General features: G+C 58.4%; 7 protein-coding genes across 7 annotated transcripts; 2 read left to right on the plus strand and 5 right to left on the minus strand.

Annotated features, from left to right (window-relative positions):
- Window positions 1-170: 170 nt before the first annotated feature.
- cdc17 (uncharacterized protein) lies at window positions 171-3,026 on the minus strand (the record flags this gene model as incomplete). The annotated part of the gene is made up of 5 exons (XM_083197486.1): window positions 171-707; window positions 764-1,532; window positions 1,591-2,671; window positions 2,737-2,888; window positions 2,971-3,026. 5 exons carry the CDS (start codon window positions 3,024-3,026, stop codon window positions 171-173), a joined length of 2,595 nt encoding a protein of 864 aa, XP_083046954.1.
- An 890-nt stretch (window positions 3,027-3,916) lies between these two features.
- ACO1O0_008121 (dehydrogenase E1 component-domain-containing protein) lies at window positions 3,917-6,018 on the minus strand (the record flags this gene model as incomplete). Its single annotated transcript, XM_083197487.1, has 5 exons — window positions 3,917-4,159; window positions 4,212-4,560; window positions 4,619-4,981; window positions 5,035-5,648; window positions 5,710-6,018. 5 exons carry the CDS (start codon window positions 6,016-6,018, stop codon window positions 3,917-3,919), a joined length of 1,878 nt encoding a protein of 625 aa, XP_083046955.1.
- A 2,691-nt stretch (window positions 6,019-8,709) lies between these two features.
- On the plus strand, window positions 8,710-11,283 carry LEU1 (3-isopropylmalate dehydratase LEU1; the record flags this gene model as incomplete). The annotated part of the gene is made up of 5 exons (XM_083197488.1): window positions 8,710-8,809; window positions 8,876-8,907; window positions 8,987-9,061; window positions 9,124-10,199; window positions 10,257-11,283. The coding sequence occupies 5 exons, from the start codon at window positions 8,710-8,712 to the stop codon at window positions 11,281-11,283; spliced, it is 2,310 nt and encodes a 769-aa protein (XP_083046956.1).
- A 785-nt stretch (window positions 11,284-12,068) lies between these two features.
- Window positions 12,069-13,521, minus strand: ACO1O0_008123 (Mn(2+) transporter ATX2; the record flags this gene model as incomplete). Its single annotated transcript, XM_083197489.1, has 4 exons — window positions 12,069-12,261; window positions 12,319-13,344; window positions 13,409-13,425; window positions 13,489-13,521. 4 exons carry the CDS (start codon window positions 13,519-13,521, stop codon window positions 12,069-12,071), a joined length of 1,269 nt encoding a protein of 422 aa, XP_083046957.1.
- An 811-nt stretch (window positions 13,522-14,332) lies between these two features.
- On the plus strand, window positions 14,333-15,535 carry ACO1O0_008124 (uncharacterized protein; the record flags this gene model as incomplete). The annotated part of the gene is made up of 1 exon (XM_083197490.1): window positions 14,333-15,535. The coding sequence occupies one exon, from the start codon at window positions 14,333-14,335 to the stop codon at window positions 15,533-15,535; it is 1,203 nt and encodes a 400-aa protein (XP_083046958.1).
- A 461-nt stretch (window positions 15,536-15,996) lies between these two features.
- Window positions 15,997-16,446, minus strand: ACO1O0_008125 (uncharacterized protein; the record flags this gene model as incomplete). Its single annotated transcript, XM_083197491.1, has 1 exon — window positions 15,997-16,446. One exon carries the CDS (start codon window positions 16,444-16,446, stop codon window positions 15,997-15,999), a length of 450 nt encoding a protein of 149 aa, XP_083046959.1.
- A 1,503-nt stretch (window positions 16,447-17,949) lies between these two features.
- On the minus strand, window positions 17,950-19,605 carry ACO1O0_008126 (major facilitator superfamily domain-containing protein; the record flags this gene model as incomplete). The annotated part of the gene is made up of 3 exons (XM_083197492.1): window positions 17,950-18,483; window positions 18,603-19,492; window positions 19,602-19,605. The coding sequence occupies 3 exons, from the start codon at window positions 19,603-19,605 to the stop codon at window positions 17,950-17,952; spliced, it is 1,428 nt and encodes a 475-aa protein (XP_083046960.1).
- Window positions 19,606-19,609: the final 4 nt, after the last annotated feature.

Raw genomic sequence — 19,609 nt, forward strand, 5'->3', positions numbered from 1 at the left:
ATGTCGCAACCAACGCCAGAGTATGATAATAGACCCTCTTGGTTCGTAGAGCAATGCAAGCGCTAAATCCGTCCTCCGTATGACCCAGAAACCCGCCTCTCAAGCCATGTAGTATACCAAATATCCAGCCAAGGTCTCTTCAGTCTCGGCAAAACAACCTCTGCCAAGTCTTAATACTCGAAATCATCGTCCACAGCAGGCGCCTTGTTCTTGGTCACGCTCTCCTGCTTCCAGTACATCTCAGCCACTTGGCGACTCGAGGTTGCCTCGTCGGGCTTCTTGTCGTCCCGCAACTTGATGAAGCGCGGGAAGCGCAGACTGATGCCCTTGTCGCCGGCCGGGTCGACGCCCTCCTTGCAGCCCGCCTTGTAGCGCGGGCTGAGGGTCAGATCCGCCGTCTTGACCTCCCACACGTAGCGTGGCTCGAACCAGACATCGGGCTGGTGCTGCCCGCCGGAAGAGTGCGAGTAGAAGGGCTTAGGGCGGTCAATGGTGATCTGCGAGAGTTGCTTGTGGAGATCCTCAAGCACCTGCTCAGAGAAACCGGTACCAATGTTGCACACAGTTTCGTACGTATCGGTCGCCGGGTTGTAGCAAGCAAGGAGGAATGCGCCGTAGACAGACGTTCGCTTTCCCTTGCCATGGTAGGCTCCCAAGACGACCAAGTCTAGAGAGTCTCCGACGCCGGAGAGATAATCCTTCTTGATCTGCAATTCCGGATTAGTGGTTGGAATATCAAAATGAATGAGAGGCAAAGATATACCTTGAGCCAGTTCCGACTGCGCTTACTCGGCTCATACCCACTCTCCGTCCCGTCCAGCATCTTGACCATGAGTCCCTCGCAGGAAGCCTTGACACTCTCGTCCAGGAATACTTGGATCTCGTCCAGCTCCTGGCCATTCATGAAGGTCGCAAACGCGAACTCGCCTTCGACCGGCACGAACGACTGGGTGAGTAGCTCTCGCCTCTCACGAAGAGGCTTCTTCACCACAGCCTCTCCGTTGAGATAGAGCAGATCAAAGGCGAACACGCACACCTTGACTTTGACATCCTCCGCTTTGACATCTTTCCTCTTGCGTGTCATCAGCTGCTGGAACGGCAGCACCTTCTTCTCGACGACATCCCACGCCACCGTCTCGCAGTCGAGGACGAAGCTCTGCGTTCCCTCCTTGATCCAGGTGTGAAGCTTGGAGATGACATCGGGGTACTTCTTAGACAGGTCCTCTGAGTTGCGAGAGAAGATACTGGCAACGCCTCCCGCAGCTTCCTTGTTCGCGTCCGGCTTGGCCTGGCTCAGCTCCTCGGGTGCGTCCTTTGCGACGTAGTGAATCTGAGCTCGCTCGCCGTCATACTTGTATTCGCAGGTGAAATTTTGCCCCTCGAAACGGTCTAGGACCTCGGTGATGGCCTTGGTTGGTTTCGCCAACATGGGTTTCAGGGGCACGCCGGGCTGGAGCTTGCAGGTCTCAGGAAGCCTGAGGATGCCATGATTGAGCATGGCCGGAATAACAACGTCGTAGCTAGGGAGCTCACTGGATCGAATTAGCAATCATGTTGGCTAGTCAGTTGGGAGTAAGCGAGGGGACAAACCTGTACACCGTCTTGAGCATTGCCTCGCCCTTCTCCATATCGGATGTGCTGGGCAGCTTGCCCTTCAGCTCGGCCTCGTGGCAGACGGCAGCCTGAGCCAGCGAAACCAGCACCGTCTTCTCTGCCAGGCCCAGTCGCAGCTTGCCTTCCAGGAAGCGCACGATATACTTAGCCTCACTCGGTCCGCCCTTGTCCTTCGTGATGTCGATCTTGCCACTGCCATTCGCATCAGCTGCAGATAGCAGCTTCTTGATCCCGTCAACCTTTCTCCCTTGAGCACCATTACCGGTAACCGTGGCAATATTCATCAAGCCTTGGTGGACACCCTTGACGGTCAAAGGTTTCGGCTTGAACATGGTCGGCTGAGTTGATCTGCTCTTGACGGCCACCAGGCCAAGATCGCCAATCTCTTTCTGATCGGCCTTGATAACCTGAAGACTCCGGCCAGTGGTCTCACCAATAGCCTTCATAATTAGCGACTCGCCAATTCCAAGCTCAATCCCAGCGTAATCGGGCGCGAGCTTGTTGATCATCAAGAGGACCGTGGGGAGCAGCTCATCCGGTGTCAGGCGCATGACCTGGCGCAGGAACAGCGAGCAGTGCTCCATGATGATCAGACGCTTTGTCGTCATCTCAATAAGGGAGAAGGTCTTGCACAGCGCTGCGTAGGGAACAGGCGTTCCCTGTGCCCAGTCGGGATAAGGATCCTTGCCCCCGGACTTGAGTTGAGTCTGCACCTTTGCGCGAGCCTTGGCTGTGACCTCTGGCTTCTCGTCGACGTCCATATCCTCGGCGTCGGAAGAAGTCGATGACACTTCCACCTCATCCTCCATAGCCTCCTCCTTTACTTCAGGCTCCTTTCCTTTATTTCCACTCGAGGCTTTCGCCGGTTCGGAGTCGGCTTCGGGGCTGGATGATTCGGCCTTGACCTCCTCGTCCTCGTCGTCCTCCACCTTAATGCGGTTTCTTCGCCTCGGCCGCTTGACTATGGGGGAATCATCGTCGTCATTCTCCACTGGCGCTGTGGTCTTTGGTGTTACCCTCTTCGCCTTACTGGCTGTCCGCCCGCGCTTTTTCGAATCTGCTTTCCGTTCGTACTTAATACCTTGAGGATAGACGGTACTTTAGGCGATATATAAAACTCACCATTTTGAGGATCCGCGTTCTCCTTGGCATTCGCATCGTCCATGGGCGTATCCACAGCCCCTTCCTCGGCGTCATTCTTCTTGGCCGCCTTGGGCGCGAAGGACAGCTTCGTCTGCTGCCGCGGCGGGTCGGCCTTGGCTCCAAAGAACTTGCTACACCAAAACGGACAACATTAGCCCTCGCTCTACGCGAAACTGGGAAGCTTCTCTGCCACCCCTCTCCCATCAGACGCACCCAATCGTGCGCTGGGTGGGCTTGACGTACCCCAAAGTCGCTTGTTTCGGCGCCATGGCGAAACGCAGTGGTCGTGTAGCGGGCGCAGTTGCGATGGACACTAGAGGGCGCACGGATTGACGGAAGAGAGTTCTCAGAGCCAGTGTGAAGAGTGGGCGAGCCCGGAGCTGGGAAGATATAGGTGGGATGGAGTTGCGGCAGCTGCTGGCCGTCGCTGCTTTCATGACGCGCCTCTAGGCAGAACCGCGTTAATTGGATCTCGCGCCCGCCAAGAACACAGTGGTGCACGCAAAATCACGACGCGCTAGAGGTGCGCTCAGCACGTGAACCGCCCCCACCTCACTACTACTACCTACTACTTACTTGCATACGTACTCTAGTAGTACTAGTAGTACCAAGGTAGGTACGTATCTCTAGAGCCTTCATGGCTCTAGGCTCCAGCCCTGCTGCCCGAGTCTGCTGCCTTTACTGTTCATCATAGCACTTGTGTATTTTTGGCTGAAGCCGTCTTATAATCTTGTAAGGATTCTCGCTGTGTAACCGCACACTGGTACGAGTAATAATAGACATAAACCTATGCAAATGGCCAACCCTGGGCTTGTCTGGGCGCTGGCCTCAGTAATAGCCTTGATCCCTCAATCTCGCCAAGCCAAACTCCTCGCCTAAAATATTCTATGGTCACTTATCAATGGCTCTCAGGCCTCTTGTCTCGTCCAGTCCCCCTAGCCATATGATTCCATTCATAGGTGGGCTCAGCAACGCCATTACCATGCACCCCAAAGTTCCTCGTAGAATCCATGCCTAAAATGCGCCAAGTATTAAATGTAGTACCAGGTAGCCGTGGCGATGTGTCCACAAACAATCCACCACAGTCGGCCCTGCCGATTGGGGCGTGCTTGCAACACCGGAGGCTCTAAGCAAAGCAAACTTCTATCGCCGCTGGTGATTAATCCTCGTGAAAGAACGTCGTGTTGCCGGCCCGAGGAGGTGCAGGGGAAGGGCCGGCGTCGGTCATAGCGACGTCTCGAAAGATGCCATCCTGACTCTCGTTGGAGCTCAGGGTCTCGGGGCCTCGATAATCCAGAGCCATCGCGCTCAATGGCCTGTTGGGGTTGTCTTCAAGCACTCGTTGCCGAAGAGTAGAAGGGCCATCGTAGAGGACGTCATCCGGGGGAGTAAATGTCCACACCTGCAACAATCAGCCATGGGAACCTGTACCGTATGTTCAAGCGAATTCTCACCTCCATAACAGTACGACTACCCCTCAATGCTAGGGCGACACACTTCTCCTCCTCAAAGGCAACTCTCCACACCGCCTCGGCTTGGGAGAGCAACTCGCGGACGAGCTGCCCCGTCTTCAAGTCCCAGATCTTGACCCTACCGTCGCTGCCCCCACTGACTATCCGAGTGTCGTCAAACTGCAAGCTAGTGACGCTATTATCATGGGCTGCCAGTCTGTGGATGGCACCATTCTTCGCCAGAGACCAGACGCGCACCGAGCCGTCAGAGCCTCCCGTGACTAGCGTATCTCCCCGTAACTGGAGCTGCCCGACAAGAGACGTGTGGCCTTGGAGAACGGACAGGCATTCGCTGCCAGGACGGTTAGCTCCTCCATTCAACCAATACGAGGAAAAAGAACAACACTCACCCGGTCAAGGGATCCCAGATTCGAACATTAGTATCCAAGCTCCCTGTCACGACTCGCTTGCCGTCGAATGCGATGGCATAGATTTGGCTGAAATGGCCCTGCAAGGTCTGAAGGCACCGCCCTTCGGAGATACTCCAAACCCTCGCAAATGTGTCATAGCTACCAGACACCGCAATGTCGCCCTTGATCTCGAGGCATCGAACACTAGACTGATGCCCAACGAGAACATTTCGGCACAGGCCCGTCCGGATATCCCATATCCGAAGGGTATGATCACGGGAGCCTGAAATGGCCGTATTCTCATCTGCCATTTTAAGACAGCGGACGGTCGAAGTGTGGCCGCGCAAGGTATGAAGACATGCCCTGGATCGAGATTAGCATCCGGCAACCCGTATAAAAGAGCATGCCCAACCTACCCGGTCTTCAGATCCCAGACCCGCACATCGCGGTCGCATCCTCCGCTCACAAGGGTATCTCCCCAGGGGACCATGGCCCATACACCCATGATATGGCCTTGGAGGGTACGCTGCGAATTTCCCTGGGTATCAAAGACATGGATCTTAGCATTATCGAGTGCCAGGATGATATAGTCAGGGGTCAGATGAAGGCTGGTAACGACGCCTCCCTCCTGTGTAATGTTGCGGGTAACGCAGGTACCGCCAGACCTCCAAGCTGCCTCCACGAGATAGCGCTGCTTGAAGTGGGACTTGTACGACTTCAATTTAGGTCGTCGAGCTTGTCTCCCCACCCCACTATCCAGGCTCCTGGAACTACTCGAGTGACCTACCAGCGGCAGAGCACCGGGAAAGCTATTGCTGCCCACCTCAGAGTCGGCGTTCGCGAGGGGTTGGATGGCAGGCCTGCTGATACCACCCGGACCAACGCTCTCCACTTCAGATAGCCTCCGCCGGTAGTCGTGCTTCATGCAGAGGTTCTTCCACGTCATGTCGTCGCTCAGAAGATCTCTCCACCTGCTCGATACTTGCGAAGCCCGGGCTAATACTCTCGGATCATCAATGAATGATAGAATCTACAATGCGGTCAGACAAGTGGTTCACGCATACGGGTGGCACCGATGGGTTCGGACTCACTCGCAAACACAGTTCGTCTGGCAAGCTCGTAAATGGATCCTTTTTCAGTAATGGACTGACAAATTGGTGAACAAAGCTCAGCTGGGGGCTGGTGCAGAGGTTCAGCAGATCGGCCAATATCCGCGTACGCTGGGGACCTGAGCAGTTCTTAAAGTGCTGCCGGACCTTGGCCAGGAAAAAGTCCTCGTCGTCAGCGGCATCACTCCAGTCCGGCTGACAGCGAGACGGGCCCGGAGAGGCGGCTGGAGTTGGGGGCGGGGGAGGAGAGCCAGTGAGCTGCTGGTCGAAGTCGGCGGCGGGAGTTGACATGCTCGGGGTTGGCGGCCCTCTAAGCTGCCGAGGCTGGGCCATTTTATCTATCCGGGGATTGGCAACTGATGTAGATGTATCGAGCGTCAAGTCTTCGCTGAGGGTGCTTCCTCTCCTTTCAGAGAAGCTCATGGGAGGTCCGTGGCCGGCCATGGTGGCGGGCGGAGCGAGGCCGTCTCGGGAATACGACAACCTCCGATGTTCTGGTAAGATAGGGCGCAGAGAGCGACGACAGAGTGTGATTCGGGCCCGGCAAAAAAGGACGCCGACCTCGTTTGTGTTGGGCAGTCGTGAGGCGGCCCGGGGAGGGGGGGTTAGGTCGAAGATCAAAGTCCGCTGGGCTGGGGAAGTCAGGTCCACATTTGAATGAACCGCGGGCGACCCTGCGAAGGGGGTTGAGGCGGTGGGGAACGTTGAAGCTGCCCAGTATGCGATCTTCGCATCGAAGGAACCATTTATCGAGTCGAGGTCGGCAACAGTTGATGGCGACAAGACGGCGGCGCGGAGAACCGTCCTGGGGCAGTGAGGGGGTGGGTGATCAGAGATGGAGACCGACGATGGCAGCACGATGGGTCGAGGACATAAGGAAATAAGGCACCATGGGGCGATTGCTTTGGGGGGAGGGAGCGGTGGGCAGAGTCGGCGGTTGCAGCTGATGACGAGGTTGGCGAGGCAGTCGGGCACTGAGAACTTGGAAGTGGTGGAGTGTGGAGTGCTGCTGTCCAAAGCGCCCAGTCCAGGCGCTACGAAGGCACCAAGTGCCTATTATTAGTGGGTAGGCCGTGGGCCACTGGGTAGGGAGGCTCCATCAGCAGACGTCCGTCGACCTGATCAAACACCGCGGGCACGAGCCGCCAGCAACGGCAGGCGGACGGGACCTAGCTGGCTGGTACGTACCTGCTCAGGTGGCGTCTCGTCCCTGTGTCCTGTGGCGGGGAGTTGCCGCCACCCCAGCCCTGCAGGTCATCGCTTCCAGTTCCGGGCCAGGCTAGTCCTGCTGAGTCAGCCTGGTTCGCCCTTTGGCTAAGGCGGCCCTCTCTGAGCTCGACATTGCGCTGACAACGTGCGAACAAAAGTTTATTGCCTCGCGATGCCTACTTGCATGGATGCCGCAAGATCTAGAGATTTGTACAACAGCAACTGAGATCTCTGTGTATCGCGGCAGAGGCCATTGGTGGAAGTTGACGGCAAGTAGTACTTTACAGGTCCTCGATGCCACAGCAGATGACCACGAGCGGGTCTGCAGCTCTCGGCGGCTTACCATCTGGCTGGCGACACAAAATGGTCAGCGCGGCGCATTAATATATGCCCCGAGGATCCAAACTACTGCTACCATCAAAAGCCATTGATATTGTAGCTTTTAATTTGCACACATCATCGATGGGGGGCGTGGTTTCATCTGCTAAATCTACCACGTACGAATGTCCATCACATGGAGTGTCTCGGGTTCTGTTTCGGAACAAAGGTTTCTAATATTCGTACTCGTACGAGTGCACCATGACCATCGGCTCACCCGCTCAAGACTTGAAAGTGCTCTCCAAAGTGGAGCTGCTCTCTGTTCTTCGTTCGTTCGATACACGTCTCAGCCTCGGACGCCCCTAGCTAGAGCAAATGGAGGGCCAGAACAAGTAGAGCTTCTTCAGTATCTTTAGGGGCAGCAACAGGTAGTCCGAGATAAAGATGAGACTCTGGACCAGCTTGGATCCGATGACGGTGACGCGGAGCTGGCCAAGAGGGCTTCTGGCATAGTGGACACTGTCGAGTACCTGTAATGAAGCCATGGTTCTCGGCACAGCCTCCCTATACGGGCGGTCCCCGTCACACCATTGATGTATTACAGGTTATTACAGGTTGTTGGGTTATTGGCGTTTACTATGTAGCATGGTTTGAAGCCGGGCATTGGGGGCGAGAGGAACCATTGAACGAGAGATATGGTGAGATAGGAAGGTCGTAATAATGCGGCCGGCCGAGTGGGACACGCCCGAGACAAGGTTCCATTCTCATCCATGAACCGTCACTTGCAAACCGGCGTAAGCGTGGGCTGGACTCTGGAGAAGAGGAGAAGATTTGCCGAGTGCGTCCAAGGTACCAGGCGAGTGGCAGTGGGATGGGCGAATCACAGGAAGGGTGGGACAGGATCGGAGGCCCTCCAAGGGGGTTGAAGGGCTTTCAAGGCCCTTCCAGTGCGTAGAGTCGGCTTTACAGAGGATCTGGTGAGGCCAGAAGAGGCCGCTGAGAGGCTACGCTGGCCCGGCGACGAATCAACGGGCGGGCTTTGTGGATGACCTCGGGCGGGCCAACAGGCGATGCCATCATGCTTCCGGTATCGGGCCCCGCTGCCCACCGCCGCCAAGCTCCGGGCACCGGAGTGCAGCTTCTATGGTACTTGCAAATGCCATGCCACCTCCAGAGCCGTGAAGGTACATAAACCTTGGGGTCCTCCCTCAGAACCATCGGTGCGATACCGCTTCAATTCCTTTTTCCGATCCCGTAACTTCCTGAGCCTGTGTTTCTCCCATTTTTCCTCTTCCCTTTTCTTCCTCCGTGATACCAGACTCTTAAGACGCCAGCACCTCGACCGTGCTCGACTACGTTGGACAGAGATTTGATCCCCTCTGATCCAGAACCCACTCCCTGCTGAGACTTGGGCTTCGTTTTTTCAGCCCTCTATACCTCTCCACATTCACAAAAATGCCCGGCGCCATAACAGCCCCGCAAACCCTCTACGACAAGGTCCTCCGGGACCATACTGTCGACGAGAAGGAAGACGGCACCATTCTGCTGTACATTGGTCTGTCCTGACCGTGTAGAACACGACAGTGGTTGGGAGGAATTGGCAACTAATTCTCCTTCTCAGATCGCCATCTGGTCCATGAAGTGACGTCGCCGGTAAGTCCCCCGAATTTGCCCCTCCAAGCCTTGGCTGCCGCCTCCCGCTCGTGCTTGGCCATGCTAACGAGCCCCGCAGCAAGCCTTCGAGGGCCTGAAAAAGGCTGGCCGAAAGGTTAGGAGACCAGACTGCACTCTGGCGACGAGCGATCACGTATGTAAAACCTCCCCACATATGTCTCGTCCAGCTTTTCTGATGCGTGCTCGGCGGTGCAGAATGTCCCCACGACCCCTCGCAATAACTTCAAGGACGTCGCCAGCTTCATCCAGGACGCCGACTCGAGGACACAGTGCGTGACCCTCGAGGAGAATGTCCGCGACTTCAACCTCACCTTCTTCGGCCTCGACGACAAGAGACAAGGCATCGTCCACATCATCGGTCCCGAGCAGGGCTTCACCCTCCCCGGCACCACCGTCGTCTGCGGCGACAGCCACACCTCGACCCATGGCGCCTTTGGCTCCCTTGCCTTTGGCATCGGTACCAGCGAGGTCGAGCACGTCCTCGCCACCCAGACCCTCATTTCCAAGCGCAGCAAGAACATGAAGGTCCAGGTCGACGGCGAGCTGGCCCCCGGTGTCAGCAGCAAGGACGTCATCCTCTACATCATCGGCCAGATTGGCACCGCCGGAGGCACCGGCTGCGTCATTGAGTTTTGCGGATCGGCCATCCGCTCCCTCAGCATGGAGGCCCGCATGTCTGTCTGCAACATGTCCATTGAGGCCGGTGCTCGTGCTGGCATGATCGCCCCCGACGAGATCACCTTCGAATACCTCAAGGGCCGCCCCCTGGCTCCCAAACCCGACAGCAACGAGTGGAAGCGCGCCATTGCCTATTGGTCCACCCTCAAGTCCGACGATGGTGCCAAGTTCGACAAGGAGATCTACATCAACGCCCAGGATATCCCCCCAACCGTCACTTGGGGTACGTCCCCCCAGGATGTCGTTCCCATTACGGGTGTCATTCCTGGACCGGACGACTTCTCCGATCCCGTCAAGAAGGAGGCCTGCGAGCGAGCTCTGGAATATATGGGCCTCGTTGCCGGAACTCCTGTCGAGGATGTTGTGGTTGACAAGGTCTTCATCGGTAGTTGCACAAACGCCCGCATGGAGGATCTGCGTTCGGCTGCCAGGGTCGTCGAGGGCAAGAAGGTAGCGTCCAACATCAAGCGCGCCATGATTGTCCCCGGCTCCGGCATTGTCAAGAAGCAGGCTGAGAGCGAGGGTCTCGACAAGATCTTCGTCGATGCTGGTTTCGAATGGCGTGAGGCCGGCTGCTCCATGTGCCTGGGAATGTGAGTTTTTGAAAGTTTTTTTTTGTACCCCTACTTGACATATCTGACTCGATCTAGGAACCCCGATATTCTCTCGCCTAAGGAGCGTTGCGCATCCACCTCCAACCGCAACTTTGAAGGCCGCCAGGGAGCAGGTGGACGAACCCACCTGATGTCCCCGGTAATGGCGGCCGCGTGCGCTATCGTCGGCAAGCTTGCCGACGTCAGGAAGGTTGCCGGCCCCGGCCGAAACTCTCCTGTCAAGGGATCGCCCCAGATCACGGTGGAGGATCCCCACCCAGACGACATCTCTAACGACGACGACCTGGAACGCATCATGGATGTGCCTGAGGACGAGGACACCGCGACTGGCGCCCCGACCACCTCGGCCGGCATGCCCAAGTTCACCCAGCTGAAGGGTATCGCCGCCCCTATGGAGCGCGCCAACGTCGACACCGACGCCATCATCCCCAAGCAGTTCCTCAAGACCATCAAGCGCTCCGGCCTCGGCAGCGCCCTCTTCTTCCAGTGGCGGTACGACAGCGAGACGGGCAAGGAGAAGCCCGACTTCATCCTGAACCAGGAGCCCTACCGCAACTCCAAGGTCCTGGTGGTGACGGGCCCCAACTTTGGCTGCGGCTCCAGCCGTGAGCACGCCCCGTGGGCCCTGCTCGACTTTGGCATCCGCTGCATCATCGCTCCCTCGTTCGCCGACATCCACGAGTCCAACCTGTACAAGAACGGCATGCTGCCCATCACCCTGGACCAGGAGCCCCTGCAGCGCATCGCCGACGAGGCCCGCGCCGGCCGTGAGATCGAGGTGGACCTCCCTGCGCAGGTCATCCGTGCCGCCGACGGCACCGAGCTGGCAAGCTTCAATGTCGAGTCCTTCAAGAAGCACTGCCTGATCAACGGCCTGGACGATATTGGCCTGACGACGCAGCTCGAGGGCAAGATCCGCGAGTTCGAGAAGCGCCGCACCCTCAACACCCCCTGGCTCGACGGGTCCGGGTACCTCAAGCGGACCGGCCCGGTCAAGGTGGAGGCGGTCCCCGTGCCCAAGACGAATCGGGGCGACGTCAAGGAGGATCCCCTGGAATGGTAGTTTTTTTTGGCTATGAATGAAATGGAAAAGTGGATTTCTGTGCTGCAATTTTGAATACCCGTCGTTCCGCCTGTGTCTTGTGATTTTGCCTATTATGTGGACAATCGTATTTGGGTTTGCCTCAAGCTTGGATAATATGTTAGGTTATCCACAACGGTTATAGCCGTTAGTGTCTCAAATAGCAAAACGGTATCGCCGTCATAGAATCATTTCACAGAGTGGCATTGCGGCAGTTCAACACTTGTCTTGCATGTGGGTAGTAGAGTAGGAACAGTAACCCTGACATCAGCTTGGCCTGACATGGGAAGCAAATCTACCATGAAGATCCAGCCGCCGATTTGGTCTCAACGACCTATATAATAGGGGATAGGGCAGGTTAGGATGGGTTAGGAGGCCAGGACAGCACAACCCAGCTTTTGGGTTAACGTTGCAATAACCGTTACCCAGCATCAACACATGCTCTGTCGCTGCACCCTGGGTAACAGTATGTGGAAGCAACCGGTCCCATTGTAACGGTTAGGTAGCCAAAGCATCAATAACCAAACGGATGCCATTTTTAACCCAATGACCCTCTAGAGATCTATCTTACAAGATCTATCTTACAGGGAAGTTCCGAACGCCAAAGAAAATCATCCCATCATTACCGTCTTGGGATTTTCCCCACAGGGCCTGTTTCCCTCACAGAACTCGTACACGTAGCGACCACCTCCCCATCCGCATTTGATTTCAACAACGATATCATGTCACCTATATTAGGACTTTTAGGGTGGACATGGACCATCCGTCTAATGATGGTGTCCGAATTGGGTCAGCAGGGGCAGCAGCATGCCGACAACCGTAGCAAGTGTGTCCCGCATTTGAGGACCCTTGGGCTTTCTCTGGTGAGCAGCGCTGCCTTCGCCGTACCCGTTGAGCCCATGGCTGTGATCCTGGCCGTAGGAGCCGGCATCCTCCTGCATGGCGTGCATAGCAACGTATCTAAGACGGTATGGTTAGCCATGCTTTCTTTCGGATGGGATTCAGTGTTCAGCTTACAAGAAGGTTCCTCCAGAGAAGAGCAGCAGCATACCCGTCCACCACATCCCGGCACCGTCGTCCGTGCCGGATTCGCTGCCGCCGCCGCCCAGGATGGTCACAAGGAGCCACGTTACCAGTGCGCCGACGGGAGCTGCGAGGCTGAAGACAATGAGGTGGCCCCTGGCGGCGCGCTTGGACAGGCCCTGGCGCAGGAGGACCGACGTGAGGCCAAAGGCCGCGGGCGCCTTGTGGATCATGATAGCGATGAAGATGACAAAACTCATCTTGGTGTCCGCAGCCGTGGCCGACGCGCCCATGGCGATGCCGTCAGCGGCGGCGTGGATGACCAGGCCCAGCGTCGTGGCGAGGCTGCGCGCGCGGCGCGGCGTGGGTGTCAGGGAGCCCATGAGCCCGTCGGCTTCTTCGTCAACCTGGGACGTATTATCGCTGCCGCCGCCGCCGGAATTGCCTCCTCCGCTGAGGTTGTCGAGACTGATGTGCCGGGTCTGAGGAGCAGACCGCAGGCCGTCGCTAGCGTGCTTGGGGATGCGGTCAATGAGGAACATGAGGACAAAGCCGAGGATCATGGAGAGTCCAATCTCAAACCCGGGGAATTCGGCATGTTCGTCTTGTCCATGGCCGCCGTGGTCATGATCGTGGTCCTCATCGTCATGGTGGTCTTCCTCAGGGATGTCACCTTCTTCCTCGCCGCGAGCGACCGATCGACGTGTTACAATCTGCATCGCCTCCACCTGGGCGTAGAGGTCCTTTAGAGCATCGTCCTCCTGGTCGACATGTATCGCGGGCGCTGTGCTGCTAATATCTCGGGGGTCGATCTCCATGCCCCAGGGGCTCCTCCGTGCAACACTCCTGATGCGATGGATGTGTGATGCCTCCCCGGGGGAGGTGGCTGCCCCAATTCCCTCCGGTATGATGACGATGAGGGATGTGCCGACAAGCACGCCGACGCCCAAGCTCGATAGCAGTCGTAATTGCGACGAAGATAGCGTCATAGATAGCGGCAGGGCCCCAGCGAGGAATGACCTGGCATGTCAGTTAGCATTGACCTCGAGCGTCGCGATTGTTCGAGTTGTTTGGTGGCACGTACGCCAGGGCCATGACCACCTGCAAGTTCCTGTCAGCAATCGAGCTTTTCGTTGGGAGTCTTGTGCGCCCCGTGGTACTTACGCATAGCGCGAGCAGCAGGATGATGCCGCCCATGTTTGGCGAGCGCAGCTAGGAGCAGCGCAGACTCTTGTGTCCCGTCGGTCTTCAAGATGTGGCCGTGTGTCACCTACACCCCATGGCCTTGCTCGGCTGTGTGGGATAGTGTATGAGGAGAGAGGAGAGGGAGAGGAGAAGGTAGAGCAGACTGGCCGATTGGCGAGCTGGCGAGTTGGCGGGCGGCTGGTCTATCAAGGTGCCAAGTTGGGGATGGCGGCTTGTGATGGCGGCCTGTGATGGCGGCTTGGGATGGCGGCTTGGGCCTGGCGGGAGAATAAAAAGGACACGGGCGACGTTGAACTGCTGGGAGCTGCGCAATTGGGTTATTTTTCACGGGTGGACCCTGTCGCAGCGCTGGAGACAGTGGATGCACCCCTGGCATTTCAAGCCACACTGTCGGCGACTCCATACTGGTCCTAGTAGTACTCAGTACAAGTACTGATCGACGGCTGGTGAATCTTGAGGGCTTGGAAATGGGCTCTGTCTTGGAGATTAGAGGGGATATTCATTGCCCAGCGCTACGATCCGGAGATTTGATGAATGTCTTCAGAGTGAAGCTGTGTCTATGCACCGCTTTATCTGCAGCAGCATCGGAGCTGGCTCTACTACGATGTATAGTCAGGTACTATGGTGGGGCCCTGACGTCTTGTCGCCCTGGCGCCAGTGCATCGCCCCACAGCCAACCCAAGTTACCCAGCCGTTGCCGGTCGACCACCGTGAAACTTGAAAGTTCCAACTCCCCGTTTCACCATCACGTACCCTCATCGGTGCTCCGTCCAGACCCACGATCCGTTGGCATGGCGCCACGATGACCGAAGCACCCAGGTCGCCCAAGCGGCGCCACATTCTCTCTTCCATAAATCCCGACTTGCACCACGACGAGTCTCAGCCCCGCCTCGACGCCGATGCCGAGCCGAAGCGCCCACGGCGACGCTCCCGTTCGCCCACACCGCCTCACGACACGCGGGACCGCCGCAAGGAGGATCGACATAGGGAGGATCGCCCCAGAGAGGACTATTGCGGGGAGGACCGCCGGGGGGAAGATGGCTACAAGGAAGACTCCCACAGGGAGGACGACGACCGTCGCAACGATGACCCTGAGGACCTCACACGCCCCAGGCGCTCGCGTCTAAAACTCAAAGACCATAAGTCCTCCCGCCGCCGCCGCCGCCACCACCGCTCCCGTTCCCGCTCCCGCTCCCGCTCCCAGTCACGACATCGGGACGACAACGGCGACGATGACGAGAGGAGATCCCACCGACACCGTCACCACCGCCATCACCGCCATCGCCACCGGCACCGCCACCACCGCTCCCCGACACCGCCCAACCCCTTCGACGAGCCCGCCCTCGACCCAGAGGCCGCCTTCCGCGAGTCGCTCTTCGACGCCATGGCAGATGACGAGGGCGCCGACTACTGGGCCGCCGTGTACGGGCAGCCCGTGCATGTGTACCCCCAGGAGCGGGTGGGCCCGCAGGGGGAGCTGGAGCGCATGACGGACGACGAGTACGCGGCGCACGTGCGGCAGAAGATGTGGGAGAAGACGCACGCGGGGCTGCTGGAGGAGCGGGCGCGGCGCGAGGAGGCGCGCCGGAGGAAGGAGGACGAGGAGCGCAGGCAGCGCCGGGTCCAGCGCGACGTCGAGGAGAGCCTGCGCCGCGGCGACGAGAGGAGGGAGCGCAGGCGGTGGGCGGCGCGGTGGGACGAGTACGAGGCGGCGTGGAGGGCGTGGGATGGGACGCCTGCGGCGCTGGCGTGGCCGCTGGAGAGCGGGAAGAGGGAGGATATCAGCGAAGAGGCGGTGCGGGCCTTCCTGGTGCGCGGGATGCGCCTGGAGGAGACTGGGGAGAAGGCATTTGTCACGAGGCTTCGTGACGAGCGAGTGCGATGGCACCCCGATAAGATTCAGCAACGGGCGGGGGGTACGGTGGATGAGGAGACGATGCGAGATGTAACAGCCATCTTCCAGATCATCGATCGGCTGTGGGGAGAGATGCGGGCCAAGGATTGAAGTCCTGGACCTCCTGGTCGTGTATTATGCATTGCGGCGTTGGTAGACGGCGCTGGGATATGGCGTTTCACAAAGATACCCCGGCAGTTTCATATGGAAGTTCACACAAGTTGTGATACATAGTAATAGATGGTCTCTTATTTGGCATGTCTGTCACACAAGGAGGACTTTTGGTAGCATGAAAAAAAGTTGACATCTATTGGTCGTTGGCTGATGGTTTGAAAGTAGTAACTCTCCTTCTCTGCTCCACCACTGCATGTTCTTGTACAGACACAGGATAGGCTCCCAGGTAATACAGCGTCATAAGGCCAAATATCTCTGCTGCTCCTAGCGCGTCACACATCGTCGGGGGTATTATGCATCCGCTCTCTCTCCCTCTCCCTCTCTCTCTCTCTCCATGTCCATTTCCTCGTGGATTCATCTCTCCCAGGACCCAATTGGGCAAGGCGGGTGGGGTTTTTTTACAGGTTGAAGAAGACGGCAACACCGCCGACGAGTCCAGCAAAGGCGACAGCGGCGGTAGGGGCGTAGGCAGCACCCGAGTCATCATCCTCATCGTCGTCGTCGTCGGCGGCGTCAGTGGCCGTGGCGCCGGCGTCGTGGAGGATCTGGGATGCCTCAGCGATGGCGGAGGTGATGCGCGCGGACTCCTCGCCGGTGGCGGTGAAGAGCTCGCTGCTGAGCTTGGCCATCAGCTCGTCGCTGAGGGAGGCGATGATCTGCGTGGGGATGGCCTCGAGGCTCTCGAGCTTGTCCCCGGCGAGGGTCTTGAGCTGGTCACCGACTTTGCCGAGATCCTCGCCGAGGTCGTCACCGAGTCCCTCAGCGAGGGTCTTGAGGTCATCGCCAAGGTCAGGGGCGGCCTGGGCGAGGCCGAGGAGGCCGACGAGAGCAAGAGGAGTGAACTTCATGATGGAGGTTTGTGGTGGTGGTGGTGGTTGTTGTTGTTGTTGTTGTTGTTGCTGTTGTGTGTGGAGAGACTGAAAGAGTTGAGGGACTTGGGGGTCGTACGTCCGAAGTATTAAGTATTAATGCAGTCGCAAGTCGCACAGGATGCCTGAGACGAGGAGGGGGAGATTGCGATGGGCTGAAGAGCGGATTCTCTGGGGATGGGGGACTGGGTTTATATGGAACGAGCAGGAATAGTAGCAGAACAAGAAGCTTGGAAGGACGCACCCCTGTTTCGGCGGGCTTGGCCTCATGTCACACTAGCCGGGGCTTCAGCCCACCTTGAGGCTTGAATCCTGCAAGTGCCTAGAGGGGATGCTCGAGTCAAGGATGGGGTAAGGGTGATGCATCATGGCTGTGCTGGGCAGTTCTGCGTTGATGAGGCTGTTGCTGACCAACTGCATATAGCGTCCCGGCCGTTGCCGTAATTCCAACTTACATGGTAACACACGCGCAGATCCGTAGTAACATACATGTCTTACTCTGTATTCGTATAAGCATGGCCTTGAGTGGACGGGGCGAGGGACAACGAGTGTGGCTGATGGATTCCACACCGAGATGATGCGAGATCCACCAGCGTGTGAGTGAAGAATATGAGGAAGGACCACGCGGCAGGGCCTCGAGGCCTGCAGACAACTGCAGAGTGCTGCGTCACTGGTGTGGAGCAGGAGACCCTGCCTCATTAGGGGGGCGCCCCTGACAGGTCAAGGCCAACAGCCTGTAGTCAGCAGTGCCTGATGGAGACATATGCCGCGATGCCACGAAACCAGGCAGGATAATCCTCCACTGGGTCATTGCTCGCTAGGAGAAGAGAGAAGACGGGAAAGGTGATCCTTTTTGTCCCAAGCACGTAGCTGCCCTTCCTACCTCCATTGACCACCGTCGTGACCTTCTCCATACTACTAAGGTAGGTGTGCCCTGATCTTGGAAATCTCTAGCGGGTGGGCGCCGAGTGCCTAGGTGGTGTGGTGGTGTGGCGGTGGGAAGAATCGGACGCGAGGATCCCAGCTGCCAGGCACTGCAGTGCTAGGGCACAGGGGCGTTTTAGTGGCAGTGTGGGCACCCGAGGATCCAGTCGCAAGGCTGGGCATACGACATCAATCCTGATGACGCCTTGCAAGTTGACAATCACAAGGCTCGTCAAAGACTCAAAGTTGCTGGCCGGCATGTCCGGGACCAGCAGCACGGCTCGGCTCCAGTTGCAAAATTTCTCAATTGCCCCAGGTGGTGACGAGCGAGGACGGGGACCTGAGACCTGATCTAGATCCATCTGGCGTGTCGGCTATATTTGGAGCCCAGCCACACGCCCAGCCACACGCCCTGCAACACGCCCAGCACAGCCATCGACATGCGCCATCAAGGTACGCACGCACATGGTACGAACCAGCCAACCACAAGCTCGATTCTCACTGCCTTGGGTAGGACGGATAATATGCACCGACTTCAATGGGACAACGGCCTCTCTATTAGCACCTCCTCTTCAGCCCCCATCCTACCTGGAACCACCTCGACGTCATCATGAACACCCCGCCCAGCAGTGCCGCCACGCCCGCCCAGGCCTGCGCTCCCGTGAACCTCCCACCATCCGCCGCTTGCAATGCACCTCCGATCGGAGGGCCCGTCAGCGAGGCGATGGACACGACGCTGAAGCACATGCCCAGCCTCGTGCCCACCGTGTCCAGCCGCCGCGTGATGCTGGCCACGATAGTCGGCATCAGGCTCTGGACCGCTCCCGAGGTGATTCCCAGCACCGTCGTGAACGCGTACAGGCCCGGGATCGAGTCGACACCCATCCACGCCAGGATCACCACGGCCACCGACAGGGCTGACGCCGTCATCACGTTGAGCGGGCCGATGCGGTCCGCCAGCATCGGCACCAGGATGCGCGCGGGGAGCCCCGCCCCGTTGACAAGCATGATGAACTTGGACGCCTCGCTGTACGACAGACCTAGGTGCTCCATGGCAAACGAGGCGATCCGGAAAGACGTCAGCAAGAAAATCTCACGGCGCGCATGCAACGCGGTGCTACATAGGACCCCAATGGCTTCAACAGCCACACAGAAAACCCCCGAGAACAGGCACAACCCAGCCACCCCGTAAGTAAACATGTCGCACTCACATAGTAAAACGCATAGTAGTTGGCCCAGAGGAAGCAGAAGAGGCCGGCCACGTAGAACGAGTACACGCCTTCCTTGAACGCCGGCAGGTCGAGGAGGGCGCCAGACCGCCGCGGGGGGAGCCTCGACCGTAGCAGCAGCGCAGCCACGCCAAAGCACACCAGGTTCACCAGGCCCAGGGCGCGTGCTGTCCACGCGAACCCCACGCGCGGGATGAGCTGCCTCACGATGATGGGGTAGATGATACCGCCGGCCGAGTTGCCCGTCGTCGCCAGCCCAATGGCCAGCCCGCGGTGCTTCTTGAACCACGTCGCCACGAGCGCTATGGTGGGCGTGAACAGGATGCCGCCGCCCAACCCCGTCATGAGCCCCTGCGTCACCATCAGGACCCAGTACTTGGGCGAGTCGGACGCGCTCATGGCGAACAGCCCCGCGAGCTGGATCACGGCGCCCGCGGTGAAGGTCGGCAGGAAGAGCCCCGCGTCGAGCAGCCGGCCCGTGAAGGCGCCGACGGCGGTGGTCAGGTAGGCCTGGATGGAGCCGATCCACGAGATGGCCGAGGGGTCCTGGCCGGTCAGGACGCTGGTGTAGTACGACTGGAACGAGCCGAACGAGTTGAGGTACCCCCACGTAGCAAAGATGACGAGCCAGCCGGCACCGACCTGCGTCCACGCCTGGAGGCCCCCGTCCGGCGGCGGAGGCAGATTCGAGGCCGAGTGGGAGCGCGCTCTGCTGGCCGGGGCGACGCCAGCGGAGGCGATGCGGCCCAGGGCGGTGTCGTCGGGCTCGATGACCTCCACCTCCCCAGCGTCATCCGGTCTCTCGGTGGGTTCTCCGTTTACTTGGCATTCCGCTGGTGTTGCGGCCGGCGACTTCTCGTCAGAAGGTGGTCCTGTCATGGTGGACACTCAAGAGCACGGCGTTGGCTTGCATTGTTTGCATTGCTTGCACTGGATCGAGTTTGGGATCATTTCTCATCTTCAGGGGGCATCTCAATTCACCCATTTTT

This window comes from Amphichorda felina (assembly GCF_050947745.1).
Source record: "Amphichorda felina strain 45539 chromosome Unknown scaffold_8, whole genome shotgun sequence".
Lineage (NCBI taxonomy): Eukaryota > Fungi > Ascomycota > Sordariomycetes > Hypocreales > Bionectriaceae > Amphichorda > Amphichorda felina.